The following is a 16,221-nucleotide window of genomic DNA, read 5'->3' as shown; positions in this document are numbered from 1 at the left end:
GGTTCCAGCCACTTTTACCTCCTCAACCATTTCCTCCCTGTTTATAAGGATTAGATCCAAGGTAGCAGTTCCCCTTGATGCGGGTCTTCTTGTTGTCCCGGGCAGCATTGCCGGCCAATTCCAGGATCTCAGCAGTCAGATACTCCAGCACAGCGGCCAGATACACCGGAGCGCCGGCGCCGACTCTCTCGGCATAATTGCCATTGCGGAGAAGCCTGTGCACACGGCCGACTGGGAACTGGAATCCTGCCCGGGATGAGCGGGTCTTGGCCTTAGCTCGGACCTTCCCTCCTTGTTTGCCGCGTCCAGACATGGTTGATAACAAACAATAAAGAATCTGGGCGAAATGAAGAACTAGCTGCGGCTGCTGTCGCTTTCATAATCGTCTGCCCCGCCCTCCTCTCCTGTCATTGGATGGATCTCAAGTTACCAATGGAAAACAGACTTGTGTAGCTACCAATCAGCTGCAGTGGGCGGAGCGATTGACGGTTCTGTTGGTCACATGACTTTGTCACCCAATAGCACGGCGATCTGACAACAGTGTCATTTGCATGGCGGGCCTATAAATATCGCCGCTCTGGGAGGCTTGGGATCATTATTCTTCTCCCTTTTGAGAACTTTGCTTTCGTTATGGCTGATCCCAAATCTGCGCCAGCGCCCAAGAAGGGCTCCAAGAAAGCCGTCACTAAGACTCAGAAGAAGGACGGCAAGAAACGTAGGAAGAGCAGAAAGGAGAGCTATGCCATCTACGTGTACAAGGTGCTGAAGCAGGTCCACCCCGACACCGGCATCTCCTCCAAGGCCATGGGCATCATGAACTCCTTCGTCAACGACATCTTCGAGCGCATCGCAGGGGAAGCCTCCCGCCTGGCTCACTACAACAAGCGCTCCACCATCACCTCCCGGGAGATTCAGACCGCCGTGCGCCTGCTGTTGCCTGGAGAGTTGGCCAAGCACGCCGTGTCCGAGGGCACCAAGGCCGTCACCAAGTACACCAGCGCCAAGTGATCTGCTCAGTCTGCTGCTCCGCCATCACCCCAAAGGCTCTTCTAAGAGCCACCACCCCATCTCCATCAGAGCTGTGGCTGCTCCTGTGTCCTTTCCCGTCTCCCCGAGTTGTCTGCTCCACCGCCTGGGTCTCTGCGTCTAGTGACGGGAAGTGACAGGTGAAGGAAGTAGGGATGATGAATGCTACCAAGGAGATTGTGAGAACCGAGGACCTTCTAAATAATAACCTGGTCACTTCTCCATAAGTTGCTCTGTGTTCAGGGACTACTCTTTAACCCCTTGCTCCACAGATCTTGATATTCTGGGGTCTCATTCATTTGGTATAACATGATTCGGTTTAGTTCATGATACACCATGATGACTAATAACACTTTCTAAGCCGGGATGCTTTGAGACTGAATTTTCTCCCTCATGCAGCACCAGACAGTGAGCTGACGATTTTCCTCTCTGCACTTAGTTCATGATTCTCGTGTTTTTTCTCAAATAACAGGAGACATTTGTGGTCGGTGCAGTTTATCTAGAGATTATTCTGGATTCTCCAGCGGAAGCGGTGACGACATTTTAGAAGCAGCGGGAAATTCAAACCCCCTAACCGTCCTGTGTTCAGCCAATCCGCAGAGGGAGGGGAGGAGCTAATGTTCCCAATGGTTGACACGTTTGCAGTTCCCGCTTTTTCTGTTCTTTGTCTCCATATAACACGCGGTCCCAGGACGGAGCGATGTCGGGGAATCTGCAGGTGTTGAGAGGTCGCTGGTCGCTTACATCCCATACAGGAGTCTGCAGCTGTTCCTGGTTAGAGAATGAATCCGCGTTAGGCAGATGCTGTGATGCCCCGTGTGTCTGACCTGCAGGCGATCACATCTCCCTTTCTCGTCATAATCAGTATTGTGGAGACAATATATTGGCTAGAGATGTATCCTACAAGAGACATTTCAGGGGAGACCAATTCTGCTCTTCCAAGCAGATCCCACCTGCAGCTCCAGGCAGGAGGTCTGTGATGGGAAATGTGCGATCATGTAGAGAAGATTGCTGAGAGCTCAGTGCACAATACATTACACTGTGATGTGAGGATCCTCTAGGTCAGACATGTCATGACATCATCTCCCATCACATCCTCCTCACAGATGTTTTTTAAATAATTACTGCAGGGTATGGGGCGATATTGGCGGCTGGGATCAGCAGAGGAAGGGAGGAGCTCATGTGGATTCTGTAAGCCCCGCCCTGGGGCGCGTCATCTCTGCAGTTCTCTCTCTGGTCCGTCTCTCCTGTATATAAAGGAGGAGTCGTTCGGTTTTAGCATCAGTTACAGCTGACTACTTGGAAGATGTCTGGTCGCGGCAAAGGAGGAAAAGGTCTTGGGAAGGGCGGCGCTAAGCGGCACAGGAAGGTGCTCCGTGATAACATCCAGGGCATCACCAAGCCTGCCATCCGCCGTCTCGCTCGCAGAGGAGGCGTCAAGCGCATCTCCGGCCTCATCTATGAAGAGACTCGCGGGGTCCTGAAAGTCTTCCTGGAGAACGTGATCCGTGACGCCGTCACCTACACCGAGCACGCCAAGAGGAAGACCGTCACCGCTATGGACGTGGTGTACGCGCTCAAGCGCCAGGGCCGCACTCTCTACGGCTTCGGAGGTTAATTGTATTCTCTTCTGTGCTGACAACCCAAAGGCTCTTTTCAGAGCCACCCACATCTTCTACCTGAGAGGCTACGATTTCCTATTCCTGCATTCTGGTGCCTGTAAGTATACTAGTTGTCACAGCCTGGCATGTGTCTTGCACTTTCCTCCTTCCATACTGGAGCTGGCACCGCGGACTTGGGGTGATGTGGTTTATTCTCCTTGACCTATAATATACAGCTGCCAGGTTCTGGGGGCATACAGTATATCCGCACTGTGCAGCACAGACATCTCTGCACCACAGTACATACCTCGCTGTGATGTGGTCACTACAGAGCAGAAATCCAAGTTCTGCCGTGAGATGAACGTGATTCTGCTACAGGTCTTCCTGATCAGGTCAGTGTGTGTGTCAGGAGGCAGCGAATACTCCCGGGGATTGTCGCTGGATAGATGCGCCTCCCCCAAAGGCTCCTATCAGAGCCGCCCACATGTGTTCTGGAGAAGCTACAATTCCTGATATTTGATGACTGCGGTGATGGAGTCTGGTCAGATCCTATTTCTCAGGATTGGTGTAAATCCAGTGAGGAGCGGTCACATCCTGTACCGGTAACTGCTCCCCCTTGTTAGTGGCGGCTCCCCGGTATGTCCAGCGCCTGCATCTCATCACTACCACCCTCCTCATTTACCATCTACATGTGGCCACTGATTGTGACCTCCTGACTGCTCCTAATAACATGGACTGGAGCTACAGCCGGCAGCGGTCTCCTGTGCTCGGGCTGATGGATGAAGCCGCTCCCTCCCCGCAGCCGGACATTAGCGGCTCGTTCCCCTCATGACGGGGAGGTTTCTGGTGTCTTATCCTATTTATCAGTAGTCGGAGCCAGAAGAGAGAACAGAGTCCGCACCCCGAATGTACAGCGCCGTCATCCGAGCCCGGCGGACCATAGCGAGGACTGGAGATGAGGCGGCTCCGGAGCCTGTGTATTTCTGAGTGCGGAGAGCGCCATCCCTCCAGAGGAGAAAAAGTCTCGCATACAAGATAACTGCATAAATGTGGTTGGTGAGATAATGAGCAGCGGTCACCGTTCTGGGGATTGAGGGGTTAATACAATCTCACTTTACCACACGATCTGCAGGTATAATGGCCGCTTACTCCTGACAGTGATTGGGAAATGATGTCTCTTCCACAAGCAGAGAACAGTCACTGAAGGGTTAATGATCGAGGGCCGAGAGCACGACTGAGCGGGAGATTCAAACCATCAAACGGTTATAAAGCTCCGCCCACAGGAACCGACCAATCGATAGACGTGCTTCCTCCTCCGTTTAACTCCTTATTGCCCTTCTACCTGCTGCTCCTCATGTACACGTGTTCTCCCGGCAGCGCTCAGCACATCGGGCTCCTCCTGGTAGAACATGTGCGGATTGTATCATCCGATCTGTGCTAGATGCGGCCTCCTGTGATCAGTGCGGACCCCACACGGAGACGCCCAGATATAACGTTACCGGGTCTCCGTGTGGGGTCCGCTCCGATCACTGCTGGAAGTGGAGTTGAGACTGATCAGCCCTGGAGCTGCAGGCAATGTATACACACCCCGTACGGTGCTGCACATCCTCCATACCACCTACTGGGTGGTATACAGCACTACAAAGTCTACGTGTGCTGTATACTCCCCATCTAGTGCTGCAGACACAAATCCGAGAGCATCTGTTCTATATAAGCCTGAATCATGGAATGTTCCAGCTCAGTGCAAGATTCATTAAATCCTCCCAGACGGATGTCTGTCCAGCCTCTGTTTGAAGACTTCCATTGAAGGAGAACTCAACACCTCTAGTGGCAGCCTGTTCCACTTATTGATCATCCTCACTGTCAAAAAGTTCTCTTTAATATCTAATCCGTGTCTCCTCCCATTCAGAATCATCTACAGAATACCCCCATATAGTGCTGTAAACCCCAAATAGCTATTGTATGTATAGGCTCACATAGTGCTGGATACCCTCCATATAGTGACATGAGCATAAGGTAGTGCTGATACCTACATATTGCTGAATACTCTGCACAAAGTGCTGTGGGCCCTCCATATTGTTCTATATAACATCATATGTGGCTGTATACCCCCATATAGTGCTGTAAGCTGCCAAATACTGTTGTATACGGACACATTGTGCAGTATACCCTTCAAGTAGTATTATATACCTCCATATAGTGCTGATAATCCAACATATAGTATTTTATAGTTGAATATCCTGTATCCATACAGTGCTGTATACTCCCCATATATTCGTGCACACCCTCATGTATTGCTGTATACCCCATAGAGTGACATGTATGCTCCTGAAAGGGCTGAATAATCCATATATCGGATATTCTGGACTCCGAGCTCCTGATCTACAATCCCCACAACACTGCGCACTAGAGTTGAGCGACTTTTGTTTTTTTAGGGTCGCATTTCGTTTCGTGAAACCCGACTTTTCCAAAAGTCGGGTCGAGCAAGATCGTCCGATTATAGGGAAAAGTCGGGGTCGTCCCGAAACACGAAACCCAATGTAAGTCAATGGGGAATAAAAGTCGGCAGTGAGAGGAGGACAGGAAACACACCTACAGTGCCCATTTGAATGCCAAAAGCATCAATTCTTCTTACTTAAGCTTGTCAACCTTAATTAACTTCATAATACAAGTTACGCACTGAAAAATGGGGGTTATTTGGCTAAAGTTGTGGGGGGGGGAGGGCTGGCTCCAGGTTTTCATGTGCCCTGGGCGAAAGAGCGCCCCTTTAACACATACCACAACTCATCATGCTCCGATACGGCAGAGAAATAGCGGTATAGTACAATGAAAAATACTTCACTTTTTACATCTCATGACGAGGCCCATCTATTTCTCCATACAGAATCATTGGTCCCATATAATGTTTGAAACAGTATATGATGAGCTCCACATAATGCTACAGTATATGTTGGTCCCCATGGATGAAGCTCCACTGTCTTATGGGCCCAAATAATGCTCCAAACATAATGGGCCCCATTTCTAATGCTCTAGTGTATAATGGGCCCTGTAAATGCTGCTCCAGTGTCTGATGTCCACCTTTGGAATGTTCCAGTGTATGGTGGGCCCCATCTATCATTCTCCAGAGTATAGTGCTCCCCAAAAATTGCTGTCCCAACATTGAAAACAATCAAATAAGTCTCCTCGCTAGGGAATTCCTGTACTTGTCTGGACTCCTCGTCGTCCCCATCTTCCATCTCACTGCACAGTATTTCAAGTTTGCAAGTGCTGTGATCCTGAGCAAGCAGGGGGGGGGGGCACTCGTTGGCGACGGCACTGGCACAGGGCCCCTGATAGTACGGTGGTGTGTCTGATGGCGGGTGGGCCGAACCTGCACTTTCATCTGCAGCTTCCTCTTTGTCACCGTGTAAGATGGAACTGTATATGGGAAGGGTAACCTGAGTTTCATCAGGGTCAGATTCAGGCCGTGTAGCGTGCGAGGGGAATGTAGTGGTCTGGGTCAATGTACCAGCAGATTCATCGAGCAGTGGCTGGGCGTCAGTGCACTTGTGTCGCCCCCAGGAGTACGGTCGCCACAGTGGCAATACCTTCTTCCTAGGGAGTGTGATGTCATGCTTGGGAGCAACGAACGATCTCTCTAGCAGGTTAACTGATTGGGCGGCGTTATTCCCACAAGTCATGACCCTCCAAACAGCGTTCATGAAGGCAAAGTGTTTGTTTTACGTGGGCAGTATGGTTGCAAAGCTGAACCTTAAAGGAATGTCCAGAAGGGCACCACCAGGAGTGGAGCCTACGGTTAAATTCGACTCCACCTGGGAAACCTCAACCATGCCAGCTACAGAACAGATGCACACATTGCAAGCTTAATTCCGTTAACGAACGAGACTCCGTCATGCCCCGCGGTCCGAGTCCGGCTTACTAGAGGGACACGTGAGGCTCTGGCACATGAGATTGGCCAATAACTGGTGTGTCATGCCCTTACATGTCTGTGGCTGCATGTGCGCTACACTGAAAAGGCCAGTGTTTGTCGCTTACAGGTGCAGATAACCCGCTGAACAACGTTAGTGATGGGGATCACTGATGACAATTATTACCCGCGAACAATGATTTCCCAGTAAGTGCAGGTCAACCGCAGTTCCAGAATTAGGCCTAACCGTCATTCCTGGAAAAATGAAAAACTTACGTGTGCAAACCACAGGTGCTGTAGCTTGCTTAACAGCTCGCCAGCCGTTCTCACGCCCAGTATGGATTACACGTGATTGCACAAAGGTTAGAAAGGGTACCGTATCCCCAGATAACATGTATGGATAGCGTACACATTCAAAATATATGTCTGTACATCAGGAGGCAGGCTCAGGCGGTGTTAGGCCCAGTATGGATTGCACGTGATTGCACAAAGGTTAGAAAGTGTACCGTATCCCCGGATAACATGTATGGATAGAGTACACATTCAAAATATATGTCTGTACATCAGGAGGCAGGCTCAGACGGTGTTAGGCCCAGTATGGATTGCACATGATTGCACAAAGGTTAGAAAGGGTACCGTATCCCCGGAAAACATGTATGGATAGCGTACACATTCAAAATATATGTCTGTACATCAGGAGGCAGGCTCAGATGGTGTCAGGCACAGTATGGATTTGACGGCCCAGATTACACAGCGGAGGAGCAGGGAGAGGTAAAGATTGCAAATGCTGGGGCCCTGGCCAAGCAAGGGGGGCCCACTCGTGGGCGTCGGTACTGGCACTGGGCCCCTCATAGTACGGCGGTGTGTCTGACGGCGGGTGTGCACTACCACCGTCAGAGACACTTGATTGCACTATGAGGGACCCTGTGCCAGTGCCCGCACCCAAGAGTCGGCCTACCCACCTGTCCAGGGCAACGGCACTCGCACGGTGTCGTGCGCAAGGTGTTGACCCCGGCCATGGGGGGGGGAGGCAGCACAGTTAGGGAGTTTTAGAAAGTGGCATATGTTGATGTTGGACATTCAGCTGATGCAAAAGGCGAAATAGGTGAAGTCCCAGGAAGAGGTGGACCAAAGCAAGCCATTTTTCTGTCACCCTATGTGTCATCAGGGGAAGGTGGGACAAAATCCTTGGAAACCCATGCATGGTTCATTTTAATGAAGGTTAGATCATCCACATTTTGGGTTGACAGACGTGTCCTTTTTTCTGTCAGGATTGATCCAGCTGCACTGAAGACTCTTTCCGATAGCACACTTGCAGCTGGGCAAGCGAGCTCCTGTAAGGCATATTGGGCCAATTCAGGCCAGGTGTCCAGTTTAGCGGCCCAATAGTCAAAGGGGAATGACCTGTGTGGGAGAACATCGATATGGGAGGAAAAGTAGTTTGTAACCATAGTTGACAACTGCTGTCTCCTGTCACTTTCCATCGATGCTGTATTACCAGTTGTGTGAGCGGTATTTGAAAAATCAGTCCACAACATGGTCATGAAACCCCTGTCTCCAACGCCACTTCTGCTGTGTGCACCACGAACACCTCTGCCAAGCTGCCCCCGGCCCGTACGGCTCGTGTGAGAACCATCACCGCTGCGGTGTGCTGGGAATGCCTCAAGCAACCGATTTACCAGAGTTGCTTGTTTATTAGCCAATATTAGGTCATGGTTCTCCTGTGGCATGATGTTTTGGAATTTGCCTTTATAGCGTGGATCCAGGATGCTGGCCAACCAGTAGTCGTCATCGTTCATCATTTTGGCAATGCGTGGGTCCCTTTTTAGGATCTGCAAGGCATAATCTGACATGTGGGCCAATGTTCCCGGTGTCAATGATGCACTGCGAGTGCTGGGTGGAGGAGCACTTTCTGGCAAATCCACATCCCTCCAGTCACGCACAAACCCTGTACCAGACCTTGCCACGCCAACATTTTCACTTGCCCCACGAGATGCATCCTCCTCCCCTAAGTAATCATCCCCATCATCCTCCTCCTCCTCCTCTTCTTCCTCCACCTCGTCCAGGAGAGGTCCCTGAGCAGACAATGGCTGAATGTCATCAAGGATTCCCTCCTCCTCTTCCTCCTCATCAACATTGGCTGCAGACGCCTGCTCCTTAAGGTGCGTCAAAGTTTGCATGAGCAGACGCATAAGTGGGATGCTCATGCTTAGGATGGCGTCGTCTGCGCTTACCAGCCGTGTGCATTCCTCAAAACACTGAAGGACTTTACAGAGGTCTTTCAGCTTCGACCACTGCACACCTGTCAACTCCATGTCTGCTCTCAAAGTGCCTGGCCGTGTATCCTCCCACAAATGCATTATGGCCTGCCTCTGCTCGCACAGCCGCTCCACCATGTGCAGGGTGGAGTTCCACCTTGTTGCAATGTCGATAATGAGGCGGTGGTTGGGAAGGTGGAGCAATCGCTGCAGCTTCTGCATACGAACGGAGTGTACAGGCGACCGGCGGATGTGCGCGCACAGTCTTCGCACCTTCTGGAGCAGGGCTGTTAACTCTGGATAATTTTTGAGGAAGCACTGCACCACCAGGTTCAAGGTGTGAGCCAAGCAAGGTATGTGGCTGAGTTTTGAAAGGGCTATGGCTGCCACAAAATTATGGCCGTTATCACTAACTACCTTGCCTGCCTCAAGATGTACACTGCCCAGCCATGACTCAGTTTGTCGCTTCAAGTACTTGGCCAGCACCTCGGCGGTGTGTCTGTTGCCCAAACACATCATCTGCAACACAGCCTGCTGACGCTTTCCACTAGCTGCTCGATAGGGGGACACATTGTGTGCAACAGTGGCAGCTGCAGATGGAGTGCTCGTACGACTGCGCTCTGTGGACGAGCTTTCGCTTCTGGAGGAGGAGGAGGGTCGAACGCCTATAGCCAACTGTTTCCTATACCGTGGGCTAGGCAGCACTGTCCCACCACCGCTGTCCCCTGTGGACCCTGCATCCACCACATTAACCCAGTGCGCAGTGATGGACACGTAACGGCCCTGGCCATGCCGACTGGACCATGCATCAGTTGTGAGGTGCACCTTTCCGCTCACTGACTGCTTGAGTGCATGGACAATGCGGTCTTTCACATGATGGTGGAGGGCTGGGATGGCTTTGCGAGAGAAGTGGCCACTGGGTAGGTCATAGCGTGGTACTGCATAGGCCATGAGTTCGCGGAAAGCTGTGCTTTCCACCAACCGAAAGGGCATCATCTCAAACGAGATTAGTTTGGCAATGTGGGCGTTCAAACCCAGTGTACGCGGATGAGAGACTGAGTACTTTCTTGACCTACTCATAGTGTCTGGGAGGGTGAGCTGGACTTGAGAGCTGCATATGGTGGAAGTAGCGGTGGACAGGGCGGACTGAGAGAGGGTTGATGATAGTGATGGAGTTGGTGTTCTTTCTGATGGCCTAGAATCAGTCTTTCGTTGATATAACAGTGGGATTCCCTGACTGCTGTGGTCTTGCAACGACACCTCAACATTTGCTGCTGTGCTAACCGGTGGGCTTACAGTGGGGGAAACAATGTAGCGTTGCTGACTACCTTCGTTGTGATCAGTTGCACATGTGGCACTTGAGGTTTGGTGTTGTGTCCACGCTTGCAAGTGCATGCTGGTTAAATGTCTAAGCATGCAACTGGTATTCCAATTTTTCAGATTTTTCCCTCGGCTAAAGGTCTTTGCGCACTTCTTACAGATAACCTTGGCCTGATCATGAGTATTTTGGTCAAAAAAGTGCCACACTGCACTCTTCCTACTTTGGCAGACATTTTGCGGCCTAGCACGCTGTGATCTTTTGACCCTCTGGACAAGCTGTCCAGCAACTCTTTTGATGTGTGGAACCTGTCTTTGGAGTGCTCCGGGCCTGCCAGATAACAGCTGTTGCGATGTCGATGTCTGCTGTGGATGCTCCTCATCTGAGCTATTGGAAGCAGCACCCTCTTCCCCCAATGGATGCCAATCTGGGTCAACAACTGGGTCATCCATCACCTCCTCTTCTATGTCATGTGCACCTTCCTCTGTGTCACCGTGTATGGTGGTATAGTGTGCGGGAAGGGGCACCTGAGTCTCATCAGGGTCAGAATCTGGCTCTGTACACTGCGAGGACAATGTAGTGCTCTGAGTGAATGTACCAGCAGAATCATCCATCAGCGGCTGTGCATCAGTGCACTCCATGTCAGATTCATCTTGGCCTGGGTAATTCACCATTTCACTTGATAATCCAGGCATGGTATGTGAAAACAGCTCCATGGAGTAATCAGTAGTATGGCCTGCGTCATCCTTCAATCTTGGTTGGGGTGAAGGACACAAGGAAAGGTGTGGTTCATGAACATGAGCCTCCAATGACGACTCAGTGCTTTTACTTTTTACAACTGAAGAAGAGGAGGCAATAGAGCTGGAGGCTGAGTCAGCAATGTAAGACAAAACTTTTTCCTGATGCTCTGGCTTTAAAAGCGGTTTGCCAACTCCTAGAAAACTAAGCGTTCGAGGCCTTATGTAGCCAGACGATGACGCAGGCTCAACACCTCCTGCATTCGGTCCTATTTTGCTCTTGCCACTACCATCAGATCCACCACCAACACCATCATTACCAGCTGCCAACCCCCGCCCAATTCCACGGCCTCTTCCACCAGACTTCCTCATTTTTGGTAGAAATGTAGACAAAATCCAACAAACTATATAGTAATGTAAAACAAGGTACAAGGTGTCTATAGGACAGGGGAGATTTTGAATTTCTGCAGACACTTGTGGACACTGGACACTTATGGATTGTGTGAGGCCCACTGATATCTGAGCGCTATGTCACAGGCTCGATGGCACAGCTGTGACAAAAGTGACGAGAGGATAAGGGAGATTTTGAATTTCTGCACACACTTGTGGACACTGGACACTTTTGGATTGTGTGAGGCCCACTGAATATCTGAGCGCTATGTGACAGGCTCGATGGCACAGCTGTGACCAAAGTGACTAGAGGATAAGGGAGATTTTGAATTTCTGCACACACTTGTGGACACTGGACACTTTTGGATTGTGTGAGGCCCACTGATATCTGAGCGCTATGTCACAGGTTCGATGGCACAGCTGTGACAAAAGTGACGAGAGGATAAGGGAGATTTTGAATTTCTGCACACACTTGTGGACACTGGACACTTTTGGATTGTGTGAGGCCCAATGAATATCTGAGCGCTATGTGACAGGCTCGATGGCACAGCTGTGACCAAAGTGACTAGAGGATAAGGGAGATTTTGAATTTTTGCACACACTTGTGGACACTGGACACTTTTGGATTGTGTGAGGCCCACTGATATCTGAGCGCTATGTCACAGGCTCGATGGCACAGCTGTGACAAAAGTGACTAGAGGATAAGGGAGATTGGATTGCTTTTAAAAAAGCAGTTTGCAGAGCAGTGGGTAAACAGCAATGCCAGCCTGTCAGGAAGCCTTAAAAGGCAGCCCAACAACCAACACCACTGATACACCACAATATAGCCTCCCCTTGCACTGCACACACAGTGACTGGTGTGTTGTGCATTCCAAATCGCTAGCAGCAGAAGCAGTTTTTTTTTCTTCTCAGCAGGACAAAAAAAAAAAATTGGGATTGCTTTTAAAAAAGCAGTTTGCGGAGCAGTGGGTAAACAGCAATGCAGGAATGTCAGGAAGCCTTAGAAGGCAGCCCAACAACCAACACCACTGATACACCACTATATAGCCTCCCCTTGTACAGGCCAAATCGCTAGCAGCAGAAGCAGTTTTTTTTTCTTCTCAGCAGGACAAAAAAAAAAAAATTGAGATTGCTTTTAAAAAAGCAGTTTGCGGAGCAGTGGGTAAACAGCAATGCAGGAATGTCAGGAAGCCTTAGAAGGCAGCCCAACAACCAACACCACTGATACACCACTATATAGCCTCCCCTTGCACTGCACACACAGTGACTGGTGTGTTGTGCAGGCCAAATCGCTTGCAGCAGAAGCAGTTTTTTTTGTCTTCTTCCCTGCCTAACGCTCTCCCTACAGAATCAGCAGCAACCTCTCCCTATACTAAGGTCGGCAGAAGTAAGATGGCGGTCGGCGTGCACGCCCTTTTATACCCCCTGTGGCGCCCACCAAAGCAAGCCAATCACTTGCATGCCCTTCTGAAAGATGGTGGTGACCCCTGCCTATGTCATCACGTTGCCCACAGTGTCCGTGGATCCTGATTGGCTGAAAAAGAGCGCAAAACAAACTTTTGAAACGCGACTTTGGCGCGTAAGTCGCCGACCTCGTGGCCGACCTCATCCTAGGGTCGGGTTTCGTTTCATGAAACCCGACTTTGCCAAAAGTCGGCGACTTTTGAAATTTTTCGACCCGTTTCGCTCAACTCTACTGCGCACCACAGAGATGAAGTTACTGCGGGATCTCGTCACTTCTCCTCACGTTTTCTGACCTCATTATTGCGGGTCAGGATGATTTCGGATTAGTGATGGGCGAGCACTAAAATGCTCGGGTGCTCGTTGTTAAGATCAAGCAAATTGGAATGCTCGGGTACTCGGTCAGGACAACGAGCCCCATGTAAGTCTATGGGAGACCTGAGCATTTTTGCCGCGATTCCCCCCGGGGGTCCATTTAAGGTCTGAAAATGAAGGAAACACTGCTCAAATGACACGGGGACATAATGCGGATCGCTTCTGGAAGCATTCCTGACTCCTAGGTCACAGCTTCAAACAATGTTGTCAGAGTTTCATGCCATTTTTACCAGTGCACCAAAAAACATACCAAAACGGATTTTGCTGGGATAAATTTTAAGGTACATCCTTTCCAGGTTAAAGACTAGTATATAAGGCAAAATAAATAACCCCAAGTCAAAATGTTCCTCCACCACTTGGTCTATGTTCAGACGCAGCGTTTTTGAAGCGTTTTGCAACTTTAACATTGCTTTCAATCAAAACTAATGCATTCACTTGGAAATGTCATTGTAACATTTAACAACCCTAGCTGGCCATGCGGTGTGTGACACATAAGCAGACACATCTTGTTTCATTTATGAAGGAGGGACTCGATGTCACAGAGCCTATTTTTACAGGGGCCTCAGGCGGCATTAATCTACTTAAAGGGCCATTATTAAACAGTGGATCTCCTAAATGGTTATTGTCTATGCAGTGACTGGATGGGCTACCAAGAATTACAACACACCCAATACCCCTTTCACGAGATGTCCAGGAGGGCCTCCATAAAAAATGTTGCATTGAATGCAAGGCCTGCCCTGCTACAAAGTCATGTGCACCCCAATAAACCTTTGAACCCACATACTGGTTGGGCCCAGGACAATCCACTTCACATAGAATCAAAGAACATTATTACTTTCGTACTCCAATTCTGTTTTCTTATGGATTCACGGCAAGGCCTGCCCTGCTACCAAGTCATATGCACCCCAATCCCCCCTTGGAATAAAATATAGAGGGCCTTTTAAAAAATGTCTCATTAAAAAAAGACCTGGATCTCCTAGACTTGTAATGCCCATACACTAAGTGTGTTGGCTGGCAAACATATTGCCCTGTGGGTTACACCTCAACCTTTTCCATAACCAGTATTTTACGCCCAGCAAAACCACCCACCCTTGTTTGTGTGAAGACTCCTGGAGTGGACCCTCTGGGCCATGATTCCAACCCACCCTGGGCGAGCTGACCTGGTAAGGACCACCCAGGGATACAGGAAGCATCAGAACGCCCTGGGAAATAAAGTACCATGACTGCTGGAACCAGGTGGCAGGCTCGAAGGAGGCACAAGAGACAGTGTTTAGCAGGATGAAGTGGTGGATGATATAGTAACTGACCCAAGCTAGCAGGAGGACATGCAAAGTGAGGACAGCAGCATAGGGGGAGGGAGGCATAGCGCCCCAACAGCCAGGAAGAAGCAGTGTAGTTGCCGCAGACAGAAGGCCGGCGACTATTAACAGTAACACCAACATGATGGAAGTTGCCTGTCCATCTGTTAGGCCTTCTCAAGTCTAGTTGTTTTTTAATACTCTGCCCATAACCCCAAAAAAGGTCATTTGCACCACCTGCCATGCCAGCATCAGCAGGGGTAGCAAAACTACCAGCCTCACCACCACGAGCATGATCAGGACCATGGTTGGTAGCAAAGCCGGCAGTATTAAAGGTCAGGAATTCGCTCTTCTTGAGGGAGGATTGGGTGGCTCTGAAAAGAGCCTTTGTGTTGCAGTCAGGTGGGCAGGACAGATCTAAGCTCTCTCCCCACGGATCCGGCGGGCCAGCTGGATATCTTTGGGCATGATGGTGACCCTCTTAGCGTGGATCGCGCACAAATTTGTGTCCTCAAACAGCCCCACCAGATAAGCCTCGCTGGCCTCCTGCAGGGCCATGACAGCGGAGCTCTGGAAGCGGAGATCGGTCTTGAAGTCCTGGGCGATTTCTCTCACCAGGCGCTGGAAGGGAAGCTTACGGATCAGCAGCTCGGTGGACTTCTGGTAGCGGCGGATCTCACGGAGAGCAACTGTCCCTGGCCGGTATCTGTGCGGCTTCTTCACTCCGCCAGTGGCGGGAGCGCTTTTCCTGGCGGCTTTAGTGGCCAGCTGCTTGCGGGGCGCTTTCCCTCCGGTGGATTTCCGAGCGGTCTGCTTAGTTCTGGCCATAGCTCTGTATAGAAGAGAACAGAAGTGATGAGAGGAGCAGAGTGAGCGGCTATTTATACTCCTCTGCCCCTATTCACGCTTCATGAGGACACGTCCCCTGCATTCCATTGGTTATTTTGTAGAATGTGAGCAGCGAATAGCGTTTGATGTCCGCGACCAATCACTGTACAGAGAAGGCTCAACCTGACTCACAGTTCAGCTATCACCCACTGCTCTGATACACAGGGTCACATCCAATCTCCAGGCGGCTTCTACAGCGGAAGCTCCGATTCTATATTCCCAGTACCCAGAGCGGTACAGCAGCTCCTCTATAATCCGTCACTGACGCTCCAACTCTCACATCGGAGTTATAACCTCACACCACTCTTACTAAGATGTGGGTTACAGGTGGTGATAATTAGGATGATGGAAGTAACGTGATTTCTGCTGCACATCGGCCCCTTCCCTCCATTACACAGAACTGTCACCTGAAGGCACCGATCATACAGCTCTGCGGGGAGGAGGTGGAGGCACTGATCATACAGCTCTGCGGGGACAGGGTGGTGGCACTGATCATACAGCTCTGCGGGGAGGAGGTGGAGGCACTGATCATACAGCTCTGCGGGGACAGGGTGGTGGCACTGATCATACAGCTCTGCGAGAACAGGGTGGTGGCACTGATCATACAGCTCTGCGGGGGACAAGGTGGTGGCACTGATCATACAGCTCTGCGAGGACAGGGTGGTGGCACTGATCATACAGCTCTGCGAGGACAGGGTGGTGGCACTGATCATACAGCTCTGGGAGGACAGGGTGGTGGCACTAATCATACAGCTCTGCGAGGACAGGGTGGTGGCACTAATCATACAGCTCTGCGAGGACAGGGTGGTGGCACTGATCATACAGCTCTGCGAGGACAGGGTGGTGGCACTGATCATACAGCTCTGCGAGGACAGGGTGGTGGCACTAATCATACAGCTCTGCGAGGACAGGGTGGTGGCACTGATCATACAGCTCTGGGAGGACAGGGTGGTGGCACTGAT

General features: G+C 50.6%; 3 protein-coding genes across 3 annotated transcripts; 2 read left to right on the top strand and 1 right to left on the bottom strand.

Annotated features, from left to right (window-relative positions):
- The first annotated feature begins 608 nt into the window (after positions 1-608).
- On the top strand, positions 609-1,062 carry LOC141057139 (histone H2B 1.1-like). Its single transcript, XM_073553683.1, has one exon. It carries the CDS (start codon positions 631-633, stop codon positions 1,006-1,008), a length of 378 nt encoding a protein of 125 aa, XP_073409784.1. The 5' UTR covers positions 609-630; the 3' UTR covers positions 1,009-1,062.
- A 1,270-nt stretch (positions 1,063-2,332) lies between these two features.
- On the top strand, positions 2,333-2,644 carry LOC141056999 (histone H4). Its single transcript, XM_073553472.1, has one exon. It carries the CDS (start codon positions 2,333-2,335, stop codon positions 2,642-2,644), a length of 312 nt encoding a protein of 103 aa, XP_073409573.1.
- Positions 2,645-14,735: 12,091 nt separating this feature from the next.
- LOC141056987 (histone H3) lies at positions 14,736-15,468 on the bottom strand. The gene has a single exon (XM_073553462.1). It carries the CDS (start codon positions 15,197-15,199, stop codon positions 14,789-14,791), a length of 411 nt encoding a protein of 136 aa, XP_073409563.1. The 5' UTR covers positions 15,200-15,468; the 3' UTR covers positions 14,736-14,788.
- Positions 15,469-16,221: the final 753 nt, after the last annotated feature.

The sequence above is a fragment of the Dendrobates tinctorius genome, unplaced genomic scaffold, assembly GCF_039654945.1.
Source record: "Dendrobates tinctorius isolate UK_male_01 unplaced genomic scaffold, ASM3965494v1 ptg000202l, whole genome shotgun sequence".
NCBI lineage: Eukaryota > Metazoa > Chordata > Amphibia > Anura > Dendrobatidae > Dendrobates > Dendrobates tinctorius.
Note: the sequence above shows the minus strand (reverse complement) of the source record. Positions and strands in the feature narration are given on the sequence as shown.